The sequence below is a fragment of the Ahaetulla prasina genome, chromosome 5 (assembly GCF_028640845.1).
Source record: "Ahaetulla prasina isolate Xishuangbanna chromosome 5, ASM2864084v1, whole genome shotgun sequence".
Classification (NCBI taxonomy): domain Eukaryota; kingdom Metazoa; phylum Chordata; class Lepidosauria; order Squamata; family Colubridae; genus Ahaetulla; species Ahaetulla prasina.
Window position 1 is genome coordinate 19,189,593 of NC_080543.1, and position 19,998 is coordinate 19,209,590.

The following is a 19,998-nucleotide window of genomic DNA, read 5'->3' on the forward strand; positions in this document are numbered from 1 at the left end:
CTGGGTAAGAGCAAAGCTCTTGTATTCCAACTCATTTGGAGGTCACCAGCTTGAAGAAGGCTGCAATAGGGCAGGCCAGGAAGCTTTATGTATGATCTCTCCTTTCAGCTGTGTGGCTATTTAAGACTTCAGTAGTACTATCCATAATTCACAGCCGTGCGAGTTTAGAATAGAGCTAAAGCAAGTGTCTGCTTTGGAATAAAAGGTGAATATCTTCAAAATACTACATTCAGCCTCTTTCTTTCACTATTTTTTATTTTTTTGCTCAGGTGTCTTGCAGAGCCACTGATGACGTTCAAGTTACACAAGGATTTCATCATTGCTGTTAGTAAGTGAAAAAAACGGATGATAATCTAGAGGAAGGGGGGGGTTGGACAGAGGGAGGGAGGGGGGAAGAGAATATACACACAGTATACACACACACAGAGAGAGAGAGAGTACATTTAGAAAGTAATCAGACACCCTTTCAATTTTGTTATGCTGTTTTCACTTTGTCATTATGGGGTATTGAGTGTAGATTAATGAGAAAAAAAAAGAATTTTAACAACTATAATATCAACCTGCAGCATGACAAAAGGGAAGGGGATCTGAATACTTTCTGAATGCACTGTGTTGGTTTCTTATTTACTGTGTTTCTTGTAATAGTTAATATAAATGGATTGATGTTGGTGTTATGTTATATTTCAGTTTCCCTAAGAGCCAGGCAATGAAAAATTCAGTAGGCCTTTCAGTAGTTATCTTATATGTCCTTGTATTTTTGTTTTTATTTAAAAGGGAAAGGGCCATTAAAGGCTCAGTTCTCTAAACACGCCTTTGTGTGTTTGTAAGATGACTTTTTAAGTGAGATCTCTCAGGGGATACTTGTAGGTATTCCCAAATTGCCATGGAATTAGGACACTGCCCCTGTCAATGGCCTAACACAGATTTTACACAGGAAGCCACTTACAGTAGATTAAAGTGGTTGAATAGAGCAGGAATCCAACTTGAATAAAGTTAAAACTAGGTTTGAAGGTACGTGGAAAGTGGGAGCTGACTTCATCATTTTCAATCACTTCTTTTGCCCCATTTCTGCCCGTAGCTTTTGATATTCATATGTCTCTTTTATCCATTTCTATTTCAAGGATTCAGTGTGCATTTTAAAACTTTCTGTTTGTGGAGGGCCTCATGCATTTCTGTACGGAGTAGTGTTTAGATGTCTGGTGTATACTTTGTCAGTTTCTGGTTTGTGTAAAGAAATCTTTAAAGATACATTCCATTTTTGTTCCTGACAATAAGTAGCATGTGATACAGTGATTATGACTGAAGTAGCAGAGATTTATATAAATTCTTAGAATTGGAAGGGATCTTAAATATCTTAATCAATATCTTAATCAATGCCTTCCTCTGCATAAGATCCACTAGCTACAACAGGGGTGTCAAACTCACGGCAATACGTTGTCGTCACGTGACATATCTCAACGTTTCCCCCCCCCTTTGCTAAACCGGTAGCCATCTTGTGACGCATCTGGCCCACAGGCCGCGAGTTTGATACCCCTGAGCTAGAACACCTCAGCCAGGACGACCTCCAGCTTCTGTTTGAAAGCACTTAGTACAGGAGAACTCATTGGGTTATTCTTGTTGTTACTATCTTTTTAATAGAGTCTGATGACCAGAATTACAGGGTGGAAGCAGTCCATGCCCTTGTCCACAAATTGCCAGAGAAAAACCGGGAGATGTTGGACATCCTGATAAAGCATTTGGTCAAGTAATAATTGCTTTGTATGGGGGTTATTTATAATCATGGGAACGAAAGGAGTTTTAGTGTCGCTGCCTTAAATCACATCCCAAAACAACAGATAAACCTTATGAAATAATAAATATTCACAACTGGAAATGTATGTATTAACTAGCGCCCCCTGGAGGTTCCCGGTGCAAAGTTACATTCATTCATGATCTGTTCGCATAATTTTTTTCTAGCAAAAGGTTCTGTAGAAGGTTGCTCTAGGCTGACTGACCATTCACCTTTTCGTATATTTCTGAAAACACTAACTTAAAATGTCAGTTATGTCTCTTGTTCCTGATACTATTTAGAATAGAATAGAATAGAATAGAATAGAATAGAATAGAATAGAATAGAATAGAATAGAATAGAATTTTATTGGCCAAGTGTGATTGGACACACAAGGAATTTGTCTTGGTGCATATGCTCTCAGTGTACATAAAAGAAAAGATACGTTCATCAAGGTACAACATTTACAACACAATTGATGATCAATATATCAATATAAATCATAAGGATTGCCAGCAACAAGTTATAGTCATACAGTCATAAGTGGAAAGAGATTGGTGATGGGAGCTATGAAACGATTAATAGTAGTGCAGATTCAGTAAATAGTCTGACAGTGTTGAGGGAATTATTTGTTTAGCAGAGTGATGGCCTTCGGGAAAAAACTGTTCTTGTGTCTAGTTGTTCTGGTGTGCAGTGCTCTATAGCGTCATTTTGAGGGTAGGAGTTGAAACAGTTTATGTCCAGGATGCGAGGGATCTGCAAATATTTTCACGGCCCTCTTCTTGATTCGTGCAGTATACAGGTCCTCAATGGAAGGCAAGTTGGTAGCAATTATTTTTTCTGCAGTTCTAATTATCCTCTGAAGTCTGTGTTTTTCTTGTTGGGTTGCAGAACCGAACCAGACAGTTATAGAGGTGTTATAGACAGTTATAGAGGTTATATATATTTAGGTGATCACCTTGCTATATGACCTTTGCAATCATATTATAAGCAACTGCGTTCTCTTCGCCGATGATGTAAAAATATTTAACACCACAGACAATGCTGCTACCCATCAAAAAGACCTTGACTATGTGTCGTAATAGTGCTACCCGTCAAAAAGACCTTGACTATGTGTCGTAATGGTCAAAAAATTGGCAACTCCAAATCTCAACCAGCAAATGCTTTGTCTTACATTGGCAAAAAGAACCAGGACACAAAATACAAGCTAAGTGGACATGACCTTGTAGATGACCCTCACTCTGTCAAGGATCTTGGCGTACGCATATCTAATGATCTAAGTGCCAAAGCCCACTGTAACAACATTGCCAAAAAGGCATTAAGAGTTGTTAACCTAATCTTGTGTAGCTTCTTCTCCGGTAATATCACACTACTAACCAGAGCATACAAAATGTTTGTTAGACCAATTCTTGAATACAGATCATCTGTCTGGAACCCGCACTACATATTGGATATTAATTCAATTGAACGTGTTCAGAAATATTTCACAAGAAGAACCCTCCACTCCTCTGCTGGCAACAAAATACCTTATGGCACCAGACTTGAAATTCTGGCCTTAGAAAACTTAGAACTACTCCGCCTTTGGTATGACCTAAGCGTAGCTCATAAAATTATCTGCTACAATGTCCTACCTGTCAGTGACTACTTCAGCTTCAACCACAACAATACACGAGCACACAATAGATACAAACTTAAAGTGAACTGCTCCAAACTCAATTGCAGAAAATATGACTTCAGCAACAGAGTGGTCAATGCCTGGAATGCACTACCTGATTCAATTGTTTCTTCCCCAAACTCCCATAATTTTAACCTTAGACTGTCTACTGTTGACCTCACCCCATTCCTAAGAGGTCTGTAAGGAGCATGCATAAGAGCACCAGCGTGCCTACCAGCCCAGTCCTAATGTTTCCTCTATTGGTATCTCTTTTATATATCCAATCCATGTTTATACTTATTACCGAATACATTCTTGACAAATAAATAAATAAAATAAAATATGTTTAAATGTTTTTCATTTTTTTAGTTTTTCAAAAGCGTTACTTAAAGAACATCTGGAAATCTGTTATGGATCTGCCGTTGACGCTTGTTACTATTTCTTGATAGAATGAAATCATGGAATATAAAGGAGTCAGTTTTGCCTTAAATTAACTCTCAAATGGATTTCAATTCACAGTCCCTACATAAATGTGTGTGTGGTTAACATGTGTTCCCTGGAAATTTTCAGCAATAAGCAATGATATTCAGTCACATTCACACATTGGAGACACACACACACACACACACACACACACACACATATACATGCTGTCACATTATTGTAAAAAGAGAGATGGAAATAATTCCATCTTTATAATAATGAAAAACTAAAGATTGTTAATATTTAAAATTTTGCCCAGAAATAAAGCACAGTAAAATTGGACTTTTAGGAAATAGATATTTTCTTTAATGTAATAACATACATTTTATTCTCTTATTATTTCAGCCTATTTATTTTCATTATCCCAAAGTACAACCATTACAATAACGTTTCTATCTCATTAGTATTATGAAAAGGCTATTTTCTAAAATTTCTTCAAGAAACTGAGCCTTGATTCCCATTTCAAAAATTTATGTCCCGTTATTACGTCAGAGCAATATCTGCCTCACTTTTGTTATCTAAAAGATTCAATTTGTCACCAAGGTAACCTAAGCTTTCCTTGTTAAGATAATAAATTACAGTAATATGGAAACTGACATCAGTTCTACCTCTGTTTTAACTTTACTTACTCAATATTGTTTTATTAGTAAAGAATTGAAAATCTTTATAGCATTTTAGTTGCATACAAAGTTATGTGACTGCTTTAGACAATATGAAGCAATAAATGATTCCAACTTTAAATAGTGTATTCAGTTATATGTAATAGGGTTAGTTATGAAATTTGGAACTGCTTTACTATGAAGAAGACAATTACCAAGGACAGCATCCTGTGTCAGTTGTGTCCAGTATTATGTGTAGGACAACTTAACTCTATGAACTCCACAATGAGTCCAGGTGACAAATGTTACTGTCAGACCTGCCCCAGTAAGACCCATGACTGCATTTAGTTGAAGCAAAGGAACTGTCTACAGAAAGAAACTGGTTTGCAGAAAGACCAGCCGGAATCTGGTGTTCCCGCTCAAAATATAAACTATTCTTTCATTTCCCAATTCCTCTCCCCATGACCAGTCCCCCAGCCAGCCAATGTGATGCCAGTAAGATGTTTTGAGAAACTCTGAGGTGTCAAACTGGTAACATTCTATTCTCACAGCAAATGGCCTTGAAGATCCTGTAAGTACTGCTTTCCAGCAAAAACATCATAAATTCCAGTCGTGTGACTGCAGGACACTGCAAGTGACCGTAAATATGGTCCAGCACCCCCAATGCTGTCATACATCCAGAGGCAGCCAGATGTTGGAACCTCAAATCTAGACCATAAATAGCTTTTTCAGGATCCATCGTAACTTTAAACAGTTGCTAAGCGATTGGGTCATTAGTCAAGGTCCACCTGCAGTCTAAAAGAAAGCTTTTTTAAATCTCTGGGCTCTTACGGATTGTATAAAATGACAAATTCTGCCAGGTGTTACTTGTCATGTGATCATGCTACAAAGTGTTGGTACTGGAAGTGTTGGTTGCTTGGAACTGGATTGTGTGAATCGATTTGAATTAGGTAAACAGTTGGTGGCAATAGATTGCATAGAAGTCCATTATCATTTTGGAAAATATGATAGTTATATATTCTGATTTCAGCTAAGCCCTGTCAACAACATTTGTTTGTGATTCTTCTTGCTGGGTGGCGGGGGAGTTAAAACAATTTCCACTTCACACATAAAAGAAAGTGTTATATTGGATTTATATTTATTGGGAAGAAAACTGTTCTTTAGAGGCAGCGTATATAAAATATATATTGCTTGGTATTTGTGTTAATCTGTAGAAATTTTATTCCGTGACAAAACAGCTTGGGAGGGACACTACAATTCACCAAATATGTTAAATATTTGAAATTCTGCTTAAAATATGTAGAATGTTTAAATTATTTAAATACTTGAATTATTAAACAGGAAAGCCTGTTTTCAAGGGCCGGTTTAGCTCTGCCTGGTAAGGCCTGTTATTAAGAACACAAAGCCTGCAATTACTGCAGGTTCGAGCCCGGCCCAAGGTTGACTCAGCCTTCCATCCTTTATAAGGTAGGTAAAATGAGGACCCAGATTGTTGGGGGGGCAATAAGTTGACTTTGTAAATATATACAAATAGAATGAGACTATTGCCCTATACATTGTAAGCCGCCCTGAGTCTTCGGAGAAGGGCGGGGTATAAATGTAAACAAAAAAAAAAAAAAAAAAAAAGCCTGTTTTCAAAATTTCTATACCAATATATTCTTCACCAAAGGGCAAACAGTTTCTGTCTTTCCAACGTACATTATCAAAACAAATTACAAATTTTTATTTAACATATACATAAACGGAGTGTCCAGTTATATTGAGTGGAAATAAAAAGCAGATTATATGATATCTAAAGCCTGCCATTTTTTTTAATTGCTTGTTTTCAGGGTATCATTACATAGTCAGCAGAATCTCATGACGGTCTCCAACCTTGGAGTTATTTTTGGTCCCACGCTGATGAGAGCCCAGGAGGAAACAGTGGCGGCTATGATGAACATCAAGTTTCAGAATATTGTGGTTGAGATTCTCATTGAGCATTATGAGAAGGTAGAATGTCGTGAGTTTTACTGAAATCTACGGTGAAAAAAATATATGAAATACAACTCATTATATTACTTTAATAACTAGGAATGTAAATGCCTTGGGTTATTTAATGTATAATGAATAAGCGGAATAGTTTATACAGTCAACAGCACCATAACATTTCCTGATTTGAAGCTAGGCTGCAACTTGGGGGGGGGACTTCCTAAACCCATAGCTCCTGCTTGAACAGGGGAAAGCCCTATGCATGTTTAGCCTATTGAAGAGATAACAAAAAAAGCTATGATGACAGTCTTCAAATATCTGAAGGGCTGTCACATAGAAGAGGCAATAGGTATATTCTTTGTATACAAGAATATACCTATTGCCTCTTCTATGTGACATGCAAGACAAGAAATAATAGATCAAAATTATAACAAAGAAGTAGATACCAGCATAGTTATCAGAAGGAAAGGCTGGACCAGGGGTGTCAAACTCAAGGCCCATGGGATGGATATGGCCCATGGGGTTCTTAGATCTGGCCTGCAGACCTGTCCTGGAAACAGCGAAGGACTGGCCCGCGATGCCTCTGCCACTGAAAATGAAGCCCGAGCAGCCCACACGTGGCCTCCCCAAGCTCCATTTTCTCTAGCAGAGGGCTACAGGAGGCCATCGCAGCTGAAAATAGAACCTCAATGAGTGACATTGAGATGGCCACGCCCCCCCCAGGTCAAACACATCCTTAATGCAGCCATCAATGAAATCGGCTTTGACACCCCTGTTCTAGATTGTATCAGCCAATGTAATGAGCTATCCCATGACATAGTGAGTTTTCATTCAATAGTTTATATGATTATTAAAGGATTGAGAATCATCTTTCAAAAATGCTCTAATATAGGGGTTTTCAAACATTTTCGGATTATGGAAACGGAAAAAAATCTATGCAAAGCTTTAGTAAAAGAAAATTGACTGCATTCAAATGAACGTTTTTCATCCCCTTCATCTCTGATGGAGCCATTAAAGTCTCTTAGAGTTTTGTACAACATAGTTTGAGGACCTGTTCCACAGGATCCAGGACTGAGCCAAGGGTTGGACTAGAAGATCTCTAAAGTCCTTTCTTACTCTATCATCAAAAACTTTTGGGTTTTAAAAATCAGCTAAGATAAACTACGTGATGCCTCCTTCGTTTACACAGTAAATAAAAGATGTTCATCATAAAATATTTATTAAATTTGCTAAGGAAAAGTCTTTCCCGCTAGTGTGTTCTAAAAAAGAAGAAATAATCTAAATTAATCTGGAATAAACAGGGTTACATCAGTGGAATGGCTTGCTTCCAGAAGTTATGGGTGCTACAACACCAGAGGCTTTTAAAAACAGATAGAATAGAATAGAATAGAATAGAATAAGAATAGAATAGAATAGAATAGAATAGAATAGAATAGAATAGAATAGAATAGAATAGAATAGAATAGAATAGAATGGACCTTGGAGGTCTTCTAGTCCAACCCCTGGCTTAGACAGGAAACCCTAAGATTGGACAACTGGGTATGTCTAGTTTAATAAAAAGAAGGAGTAGGGGAGACATGATAGCAGTGTTCCAATATCTCAGGGGTTGCCACAAAGAAGAGGGAGTCAAGCTATTCTCCAAAGCACCTGAGGGTAGAACAATAAGCAATGGGTGGAAACTGATCAAGGAAAGAAGCAACTTAGAACTAAGGAGAAATTTCCTGACAGTTAGAACAATTAATAAGTGGAACAACTTGCCTGCAGAAGTTGTAAATGCCCCAACACTGGAAATTTTTAAGAAGATGTTGGATAACCATCTGTCTGAGATGGTGTAGGGTTTCCTGCCTGGGCAGGGGGTTGGACTAGAAGGCCTCCAAGGTCCCTTCCAACTCTATTATTATTATTATTTGTCTGAAGTAGTATAGGGTTGACTGCCTGAGCAGGACTAGAAGACCTCCAAGGTCCCTTCCAACTCTGCCATTCTATTATTCTGCAACCATTAAAATTATTTTGAAGACTTCAATGTGATACCCAAATTGTACAGAAAAACTTCTACTGGAAGCAGGTGACTCACAATCTCTCAGGCCTGAGCAAATACAGGTACCGTATATACTCGAATATAAGCCGATCCGAGTATAAGCCGAGGTCCCCAATTTTACCCCAAAAACTGGGGTAAACTGGGGACTCGAGTATAAGCCGGTGGGAAATGAGGCACCTACGGTTGAAACCCTCCCTCCCTCAGCTGAGAAGGCTGGCGGCTCCCCGCCCGCCCTCTCACTGCACCGGCAGGCTTCAGTCCGGTAAAATGTGAAAAAGAAAAAAAACCTCGAGTATAAGCCGAGGTCCCCAATTTTACCCCAAAACTGGGGTAAACTGGGGACTCAGTATAAGCCGAGGTCCCCAATTTTACCCCAAAACTGGGGTAAACTGGGGACTCAGTATAAGCCGTATATACTCGAGTATAAGCCGAGGTCCCCAATTTTACCCCAAAACTGGGGTAAACTGGGGACTCAGTATAAGCCGTATACTCGAGTATATACGGTATTTCCAAAGATTGTCAATCATATGGACGTTTGTTTTTTTGATAGATATTCCACACGGCCCCAGATCCCAATATTCCTCTTCGACAGCCTCAATCCAGATCCAGCTCAAGGAGGACAAGAGCAATCTGTCTCTCCACAGGTACTCGCAAGCCCAAAGGACGATATACTCCATGTCTAGCGGATCCAGATAGTAAGTGCATTTGATTCTGTTAGCACTGTCTGATTTCTCACAGTTGGTGATAAACGGGTGGTAATAATTGTGTTGCTCCGAGCACCAGGGGTGCTTCTCTGCTGAGCCATTTTGTGCCATTCACATGGCACCTAGCTACCTGCACTTTTTCATTTGGGCTTTTCTTATTTAACGTATTTATATACCATTTACATTGGAACATTTATATATTTCTTGTTCCTTTGTTTCATCTAAATTTTTCACTGTATTTTTATAACCTTTCCCCACCCACCCAATAAAATCTAGATATGCTGAGGCAGAATTAGCTGTCTTAATCGAACACGAAGAGATTTTTTCTTTCTGACTCAACCTGACTCAAGGGGCGGCCCTGTGGGCCAGATGTAAGCATCCTGCAGACCATATCCTGCCCCCGGGCCTTGAATTTGACATCCCTGGTAGAGCCATAAGCCATTTTCTTATATAGTCACACTCAAGATGTTCATATGAATGCATCCTTGGGCCATCATTACTCAGTATGGGCGTTCCTACCCTTGTGCAGAATCATGAAGTTAATATGGTTCTGGTAAGGGTTAAAGTCACTTTAGATGATATTGTATTTCTGTGCATATTAGTTACCATATTTTTTGGAGTATAAGACCAGAAGTGGGTTTCAGCAGGTTCTGACCAGTTCTGGAGAACCGGTAGCAGAAATTTTGAGTACTTCAGAGAACCAATAGTAAAAATTCTGCCTGGCTCCGCCCCCATCTATTCTCTGCCTCCCAAGTCCCAGCTGATTGGGAGGAAATGGGGATTTTGCAGTAACCTTCCCCTGGAGTGGGGAGGGAATGGAGATTTTACAGTAACCTTCCCCTGCCACACCCAGCAAGCCACACCTACAGAACCGGTAGTAAAAAAATTTGAAACCCACCACTGTATTAAGACGCACCTTTTCCCCCCAAAAAAGTGGGTGAAAATCTGGGTGCGTCTTAAACCCCGAATGTAGCCCCACCCAGCTTCTCAAACGGAGGTTTCAGAGGTTGAAAGAAGCTTCAGAAAAGAAGCTCCCAAACAGAGTTTCAGAAAAGAAGCCCCCAAACAGAGCTTCAGAGGCTTTTTTTCTGAAGTTCTGCTTTGGAGGCTTTCAGAGGCAGAAAAAAGTTTTTTCTGAAATGGAGTTTCAGAGGCAGGAAAAAAAAAAAGCTAGGCACAGAGCTCACAACCAAGGAACCTGTTGCTAAAATTCACCTCTGGGAACAGCTAATTGGGGGTATTCCGGGAGGCCAATCCACCTGCCAATCAGCTTTTTTTTAATTTTCCTCCCCAAAAACTAAGGTGCATCTTATACTCCGGTGCGTTTTATACTCCGAAAAATACGGTAATAACCATTAGGAAAGTAAAGAAATTTGAGAAATGTGGGGTCCTTGATGTTCTCTGAGCTGACATTTCATTACCAATCTAAGTAACATCATCAGTGCTGGCTAAGTTTGAGAAATGCCATTTATTGTTTTCATCCCCTTCTCTTAACTTTTCCACCTTCCAGGTGATTCATACAGTAGCAGCCCAGACAGCACTCCTATGGGCAGCATAGAATCATTGTCCTCTCACTCTTCAGAACAGAACAGCACTACGAAACCTGCCTCTTCTCAATCCAGGGAAAAAACTGGGGTGGTTCCATGGATTGCGTCATCGTCACCATCTTCCAATGGACCTAAAAATTCAGGGCTTTGGACCACAAGTCCTGAATCCTCCTCAAAGGAGGATGCAGCGAAAACAGATGTGGAATCTGACTGTCAAAGTGTCGCATCTGTTACTGGACCAGACAATGTGACTTCCCCAGGAGACCCAACCAAAAGAGGATTGTACAGTCTCTCTGGAATGAAGAGATCATCAGCTTTGTCTTTAAGGTCAATCCCTTCTGCAGAAGGTAATCTTTGAATAAGCCATTGCTTTACTGTCAACAATTAATAGTTTGTGCGTATCTATTTTCACATATTGCAAACCGAGAAATATTTACATAATATTGGTACCTTGGTCAGCAAGATGGATGGCATATAAATTGAATGAATGAATGAATGGAATGAATGAATGAATGAGCATAAAATTGGGAATAGTTGCTGGCTATGTTTAAAGGCAATAAGACACGTAATATTGAGTTTTTATTAACTGGGATGACAAACCTTATACGAAACAGAAAGGATTTTTATTAAAAGCTAAAACAACACAGTGTTTGCAATTTTAGTATTTGGGAGATATTTCAAAAATCATTGCCATTTTATTTTATTAAATTTTAATGTTGTTTCATACTAGTGGTTGTAGTTTTTCTTTCATTTATTTTTGTATACCCCCTACCCCCAGAGTTACATGGTATGAATGGGACAGCAATATAAAAGCTTAAATAACCCAAAACAGGCATTCACAAGATGTTGTTGCTGAGATGATGTTAAAATGACGGGATTATTGTGCCAATGATGTAAAAACACTGCAATTTCTATACATCTTTAGAGAGAAAATGGATTAGATAATAAAAGAATGTTTTAATTACATAAAAGAAAATGGGAAGTCCAAACCTAGAGTCCTTTTAATTCCTTTTCAAGTTATGAATCCCTTCCAAATTTAAGGTTACATACTTCAGAAATACCAACATTCCCTTGTCTTGTGCAAACATTTTAATCTCTTTTTTTTTTTACTACGATAGTAAATCTCTTCCCTTTGACAAATATCAATTTGTTTAATTGTTGCACAACATTTTAGAGTAGTGAACTCCAATATTGTTGGTTGATTTACCATGTTTACAATAAACGTGCTCTTACTGCTAATTTCAAACATATGACTAGAAAAAAACAGCTGTCAGGCCTATTTTGCATTCACAATAAGCATTGTAAAAAACCATAAATGTATATAATAGGATATAACTAAGCAAATATTTGGAACTGAGAGAGCTAGAGAAGTGTTTAACACACCACTATAACTTTACCTTTACCTTAAATCAGTTATTATTCACACATCATGGTCTTTCAGGGAAATAATGAGAATAGAAGAGTCATCCAAAGAGTCAACAAGTTTATCTATCTATCATCTATCTATCTATCTATCTATCTATCTATCTATCTATCTATCTATCTATCTATTATTTTATTATCGTTTTTCATACTTACAACCATAACAGCCTCCCCATTGTCATGTGATCAAAATTTGGATTCTTGGCAGCTGGCGTGTATTTATGACGGTTGCAGTTTCCAAAGGTCATATGATCCACCTTTTGCAATCTTTGGACAAGCAAAGTCAATGGGGAAGCCAGAGTCCCTTAACAACCATGTTACTAACTTAACAATTGCAGTGATTCACTTAACAACTGTGGCAAGAAAGGCCATAAAATGGGGCAAAACGCATTTAACAACTGCCTGCCTTAGCAACAGAAACTTTAGGGTCATAAGCCAAGGACTCCCTGTATTGAACACCGACCTAGGAGACATTCAAGTTAATTTCATGTAATACTTTGTTATTTAGGTAACAAAAGCTGCAGAAGTTCCTTGCAAAGTTTAGCTTCCTTGGACGGCAAGGAAGTACCAAAGATGCTAGAAAATCCAGATCTGCCTCCAAAAATGTGCAGAAGATTACGATTGGATACAGCATCGAGTAATGGCTATCAGAGACCAGGGTCTGTGTAAGTTTGTCCACATTTTGACTGCGCTTGAATTTCTTGGATTGGAAAGAAATTGGAAACTATTGGTAACCATGGAATTATTCCTTATATTTCAGGGTAGCAGCAAGAGCCCAGCTGTTTGAAAGTGGATGCTCAGCGAAGCAGGCTAGGTAGGTCTTAACTATAATAATAGTTATAATATTATTAGTTATAATATTGAATATTAAGTCATATTTTACTTCTAAGTTACAACTTCTTTTGAAATGCAGATAGTACCTAATGCTGGAAGAAAATGAATTTTAGGTGTTTCCCCAGAATTTCTTCTCCTTGAGGAAGGAATTTGGAGAAACCATGCAGCGGAGCTGGGATTGCTAGAGATAAGAAATAACTCTTATTAGAACTGATGCTTCTGAGCCTTCCAGAAAATATGGGATACAGAGATTCCATTGCATCCATGCCATAGAATAATGAATTTACAGACTTAAAATACAGCACAGTTTCTTGGAAGTGTAATAATCCATCAAGGAAACCTAGCTAGGAATTCACAGCAACGGAACAGGAAACGACTAGTGTCTAGACTTACCAATTTATCAAATAGTCCTCAACTTATAACCTCAATTAAGATCAGTATTTTGTTGTGACAGTCATAAGTCGAAGCACTCCTCTGACCTAGCCTGGGATGGTCGTTAAGTGAATCACACTCTGAGTCACAACTCTGAATCCATTCTGCCAAACGGGCATCTTTTGCAGAAAATTGATAACAACAAAAAATAACATATCACAGTCACATTACCTCAAGATGCTACAACCATGAATATGAGCTGGTTGCCATACATCTGAAGTATGGTCATGTTCAGGGGTGGAATTCAAATTTTTTTGCTACTGGTTCGGTGGGCGTGGCTTGGTGAGCATGGCAGGGAAAGGATACTGCAAAATCCCCATTCCTGGGGGAAGGATATTGCAAAATCTCCATTCCCACCCCACTCTGGGGCTAGACAGAGGTAGTATTTGCCAGTTCTCCGAACTACTCAAAATTTCTGCTACCGGTTCTCCAGAACCTGCTGAATAGAACATCTGGTCATGTGACCATCAAGGGCATTGTGGCATTTTACAATGGCCAGAAGTGCTTTGTAGGCCATAAAACGCCCTTTCTGAGGTGTTCGTCGTTCCAAACAATTACTAAGTGAACAGTTGTAAGTTGAGGACTACCTGTACTTCGTTGCCAGTGGTCTATGTAACAGACTTGCCTCTGAAGATGCCAACCACAGTTGCCGGCGAAACATCAATATATCTGATGCTTAGACCAGGGGTCTCCAACCTTGGCAACTTTAAGATTTGTGGACTTCAACTCCCAGAGTTTCTCAGCCAGCTGGCTGAGAAACTCTGGGAGTTGAAGTCCAAAGTCTTAAAGTTGCCAAGGTTGGAGACCCCTGGCTTAGACAGCAGTCACTAAACCTTGGAATGTGGAAAACTAAATTCCAGTCCAATCAAACAGAGAGTTATGGAGGCAGACAGAGAGGTTTGTCGTCCAGGTTCATAGTAATCATTAACTTGAATGATTAGAAATGCAAGTCCCTTTGTGCGTCTTAGAGAGTTTGAGCTCTTGCACAAAAGAAGTGAGATTCTTCTTCAGGAACGTGCAGCAGTTGACAATGTTATGTTCACATCCTTTTTTACTGGCAGCTTTGTAGCAAAAAAAGAAAGCAACCCATCTTCAGAAAGGCATACAATGAGTTCTTTGCATGAAACATCAGAGCCTTAGGATGTGAATAGTGAGGATAGATGATTAGCAATGAGAGTGAAGAGCATCTTGACTAACCCGCATGGGAGGTAGGAAAGTACTTGAGAAATATTTATCTGGAAAAATGGAAGTATTATTTGTCAACTTGCCTTCCCTGGATTGGGAATCTCCAGAAGTACAATTCCCAGAATCCTCAGATGGCATCTTTGGCCATTCTGACTAGAAAAACTAGGAGCTCCAGTTGCAATACATATGGAGGGACACCAGGTCAGAATACAGATGGTCCTCAACCCATGACCACAAACGGGACCAGAACTTCCATTGCTAAGCAAAGTGGTTGTTCAGTGAGTTACGCCTGATCTAATGACCTTCTTTGCCCCAGTTGTTAAGCAACTCACTGCAATTAAGTGAATTATAACAATCGTTAAACAAACCCAACTCCCCCCCCCCCGGATGTCTCTGCTTGTCGGAAACCATCCGAGAAGGTCACCAATGATGATGACATGACATTGCAACCGTCATAAATACATGCTAATTCCCAAGGGCCCAAATTTGGATCATGTGCTGCAACAGTCAAAAGTACAAGAACCAAGGTACTTCTTGCATATTTTTCAGTGTAGTTTTAACTTTGAACTCCCTAAACAAATGGTTGTAAGTTGAGGACTACCTGTATTGGATATGGGACACATGGATTGCTCTAGCAAAATATAATACTCCAAACCATAGTGTATATTCCAGAGGTCCAGGTGTGACACTCTGTAAATGCTATCCCAAATTGTTCAGTTTTGCTAAATTGCTGACAGAGTGTGGGTGAGAGCCAGATTCGTTCTTGTGACCAAAAAAACAGAGGAGAAAAGGCAGTTTTGGAGCCATTATCAGCAAAGGATACCCTTCCCCCTCCCGCTTTTTGGTAATTACCTAAGAAATTAGGGAGGAATGGTTTCCCTAAAACATGTATAAAAGAGGAATCTGACTGTGAAACAGACTTTCACTAAGTAAACCAAATTTTAAAATTTGGGAACTTTGCAAATATTAGAGTGGTAGCTGCTGAACAGAATTAACTGCTGCTTGCAACTAGATGTCAGCATATTCCTCTCTAAAAAAAATTACAATTTTTTGTTTATTGACCTAAGTGTTTCTGAGGGTTTATTTTCCCCTCAGAATCCTAAAGATGGGATACAGATAATTCTAATAAATTTGAGACTAGGCTAATTCTAACCTAATTCATTAACCAAATAATTTTAATTAATTATTAATCAATTGATAGAATAGTTAGGATGTAATATTTATTATTTGTTGTCGGTTAAGAATGAACTTTGTCTTAACACTTAATTTACATTTAAAAAGCACATTGAAACTTGATAAGGAGATTATATATATTTAATCTATCTATAGATACAATAATAATAATATCAGAGTTGGAAGGGACCTTGGAGGTCTTCTAGTCCAACCACCTGCTTAGGTAGGAAACCCTACACCATTTCAGACAAATGGCTATCCAACATTTTCTTTAAAAATTCCAGTGTTGGAGCATTTACAATTTCTGCAGGCAAGTTGTTCCACTGATTAATTGTTCTAACTGTCAGCAAATTTCTCCTTAGTTCTAGTTCTCCTTAGTTCTAGTTCTATATGACTTTATATGACTTTATATATATCAGGCATGTATTTAATGTTATCCATATGTAACAGGTTTGTTTATTAGAAAGTGTATAGTACATTTCCAGCCAAGGATGTTGCTCTCAGTAAATCAAAAAGGCCTAACTAAATAAAATGTTTTTGCATGTTAGTGAGACGGTTATAAAAAAATAAAGCAAGTCTAATCTTTAGAGATCTAGACTAGAGTGTCAGAAAAGTCACCAAGAAGATATCTCCAACAAATATTTTTGGGTAGCATTGGGAATAAAACAAGGGTTTCTTCAGAATTATTAAAACACAGGATCTATTTATGAAAAAGAATGTAGTATTTGAAGAAGTTTAGTCCCACCTCAAGTAAAGCTTAATAGTGCCAGGGTTCCAAGTAACAGACCCAAGGCAATCAAAACTCTGAGGCCTGGAGTTTCCTCAAAGTTTTGATTGCTTTGGGTCTGTTACTTACTTACCACAACACTATACTTTGTGCATTGAAGCAGACTAGTATCCAACAGAATGGTTTTAACCAAAATACTATATATATTTATTTATTTTATTTATTTATTTGATTTCTATACCGCCCTTCTCCCGAAGGACTCAGGGCGGTGTACAGGCAAGAATAAAACAGACGGTACAATATACAAATTTAAAATGCAGTTAAAAAACTTATTTTAAAATTGGCCTGAGAAGTAAAATATATAATAAGCTAAAAAAACCCATTTAAAATTAATTTCTAAGAATTTAAAAATTAGTTTTTAAGGTAGTATTTGACTTACAACCGGTCATTTAGTGACCATTCAAAGTTACGATAGATCCACCCAAAAGTTACCTACGATCTGGTTCTAAAGTTCCATTTGCTTTCCCCATAGTCACACAATTACATTTTGGGTACTCGGCAGCTAGCCCACATTTACGTCTCTTTGCAGGGTCCCAGATGATGTGACCAAATTAAATGACATTTTTGCTTAAAAACAGCATTTACTACTAATTTGGTGCAAAAACATACCATAGTGAGGTATGTTAAGGAATGAGTTTGCTTAACCACCGTGACATTCACTTAATGTCCATAGCCACCACAAAAAAGATCTCAAAATTAGGTCGATCACATGAGCAACCCTCTTTACAACTGTCACGATGTAGGACCATAACGGGCAGGCTCGTAAGTCAAGGACTACTTGTAAGTGGATTTATTTATTCATAAAGTTGATTAGCTGCCCATTTTACCTCAGGGCAACTCTGGGCGGCTGGATCCTTGCCACAACATTTGGTAGGTCAATCCCGCCACATTTTAGAGAGTGCCTTATTTTGGTTAACTGCAAAAGGGCCTGTTGAAGCATTTCATTTACGGATGTATTTCCCATATTGCAGTTTTTTTTTTTTTTTTTTTTTGTTTTTTTTTTTTTTTTTACATTTATACCCCGCCCTTCTCCGAAGACTCAGGGCGGCTTACAGTGTGTAAGGCAATAGTCTCATTCTATTTGTATATTTTTTACAAAGTCAACTTATTGCCCCCCCAACAATCTGGGTCCTCATTTTACCTACCTTATAAAGGATGGAAGGCTGAGTCAACCTTGGGCCGGGCTCGAACCTGCAATAATTGCAGGCTTCGGTGTTCTTAATAACAGGCTATTACCAGCTTGAGCTATCCGGCCCAGTTCCAACATTTTGTTCTACTGGAGTGCTCTTCCATTCATAGATCTTTTTCTTTTTAGTCTACAATGTTTGTTTGTTGTTACTGTTTTCAAGGCAAGCCAAGGCCATGTATTCCTGTAAGGCTGAACACAGTCATGAACTGAGCTTCCCGCAGGGGGCAGTATTTTCCAATGGTAAGATGCAAATTAGCTTTTATTGTCTTTGTAGCATTACTAACTCTAGCACCTCCGTTCATCTTTAAAGTGCTGTAAGGTTGCTTGTATGTTCATTATTGCAACACAATTATTCTTCATCGTGTTACTTTTTCAAGGGTGAGTGATAATGTGAATATGAACGTGTGTGTGTGTGTGTGTGTATCGTCATCCTCTTTTAACAACCCCATAATCCCTTGCGGGGTGCAGTCTGGGCAACTGAATGGAACTGAGTGTTTACTGGCCGGATGCCCTTCCTGGCACCAATGCGGAGTTTTTTTCAGCAGATATATTCTCAGTATGCCCAGAGAGAGCAATATCCACCTCTACCTAGGATCAAACTCACAGCTTCCTGATTGTGAGGCAAGAGCTCGACCTCTAGGCCACTGCACCACTAGCGTGTGTGTGTAGACATGCGAATATTATTATTATTTATGTTAAACATTAAACTGTGTCTAAGAGAGAAGGCCATAATCAATATAAGTCATATGTTGTCCTTCTTTCCTAACAGTATATCCATCTGTGGAACCCGGATGGCTAACTGCGACTTATGAAGGCAAAACAGGACTTGTTCCAGAAAACTATGTTGTCTTTCTCTAGTAATAGTAATAATGGACAGCAGTTTCTTCATGGTATCCATGGTAACAAGCAATAAGCACTGTGATTTTTTTTTTTAATCTGACACAGATATGGAGGGTCTGCCAGCTATCCCCATGTATGGTTGACTCCCTTCTGTTTCTGCAACTGCAGATTATGTAGCTCAGGGGTCTCCAACCTTGGTCCCTGTAAGACTTGTGGACTTCAACTCCCAGAGTTCCTCAGCCAGCAAACCTGGGAGCTGAAGTCCACAAGTCTTAAAGGGACCAAGGTTGGAGATCCCTGATGTAGCTTATGTAGATTATGTAGAACAGAATTTAACGAAAACAGTTGAGAGGATGGGTTATGTTTTGTTTCGTTGTTTTGTTTCAGTCTTTGTTTTAAAACTGAACATGGTACTTTCTCTGTCTTCCACTGCTGGGAACGAGAAAAATCACTTTATTTTTTTTTCCCTTTATGCACAAAATCAAATCACCTGAAAATGAATATGCTTAAAAAAAAAAAAATCTGAGCAACTGATTCTCAGTTGGTCCCTATCATTTCAAGGAAAGCTTGTATTTAAATTGTTAATAAATGTTCACAGATGTCACTGTTTGTAAAAGCAATATGGATGTTTGATAGGGATATAAATGCTTTAATTGGAGCAACACTTCATCAAAGTGGTATTTTTGTTTCAAATGGCATTTTAAAGCGGTATATATGTGTTTTTGGTTTTTCTTCCTTCACTTCTATGTTTTATCCTATAATTATTAATAAATTATATTTATAAAATCTCACTGCTATTCTAAAACTACATTAGAATGATAACTACATAAATAAACTATGGTATTATTATTTACTTTATTCATTAAACATGAAACTCAGTCAACTGAACATTCAAAAATCCATCAGAAATACCATTGACTGGTGCTGATGGTTGATACAGGTTGCTGCCAGCGTCCTAGGTTATCAACCAAGTACCTTCTTAAGATGTACGATGTTCCAAATAGCACAGGTTTTTTTTTGCAGTTCCGCTGGTGTTATTGCAGGAAGCTGCAATTTGTTGATGTATCTTATAAAATTCTTGGACATGGTACCAAGTGCCCCGATGACAGTGGCTATCACTGTTACATCCATAATCACGTCGTTTCAATGGCCAAGTCGCAATATTTCATAATTTTTTCCAGTTCTTTTTCTTCGACTCTGGCATCTCCTGGTACCGTGATGTCAATAAATTGTACGTTTCGGTTTTCGACAACTGTGATATCTGGCGTGTTGTGTTCCAAGTGACGATCTGTCTGTATTCGAAAGACCCACAAGATCTTCACCTTCTCATTTTCTATAACTTTTTCCACTTTATGTTCCCATTACAACTTAGCAA

At 38.4% G+C, this 19,998-nt stretch overlaps 1 protein-coding gene across 1 annotated transcript in view; it reads left to right on the forward strand.

Annotated features, from left to right (window-relative positions):
- ARHGAP42 (Rho GTPase activating protein 42) overlaps window positions 1-19,414 on the forward strand; it is a 199,297-nt gene extending 179,883 nt beyond the window's left edge. Inside the window, exons 15-23 of the mRNA XM_058185229.1 lie at window positions 270-328; window positions 1,639-1,744; window positions 6,334-6,493; window positions 9,061-9,205; window positions 10,725-11,108; window positions 12,692-12,848; window positions 12,944-12,997; window positions 17,944-18,023; window positions 18,553-19,414. Of these exons, the coding sequence (XP_058041212.1) occupies window positions 270-328; window positions 1,639-1,744; window positions 6,334-6,493; window positions 9,061-9,205; window positions 10,725-11,108; window positions 12,692-12,848; window positions 12,944-12,997; window positions 17,944-18,023; window positions 18,553-18,641 (1,234 nt within the window). The 3' untranslated portion in view covers window positions 18,642-19,414. The remainder of the gene's footprint in view (window positions 1-269; window positions 329-1,638; window positions 1,745-6,333; window positions 6,494-9,060; window positions 9,206-10,724; window positions 11,109-12,691; window positions 12,849-12,943; window positions 12,998-17,943; window positions 18,024-18,552) is intronic.
- Window positions 19,415-19,998: the final 584 nt, after the last annotated feature.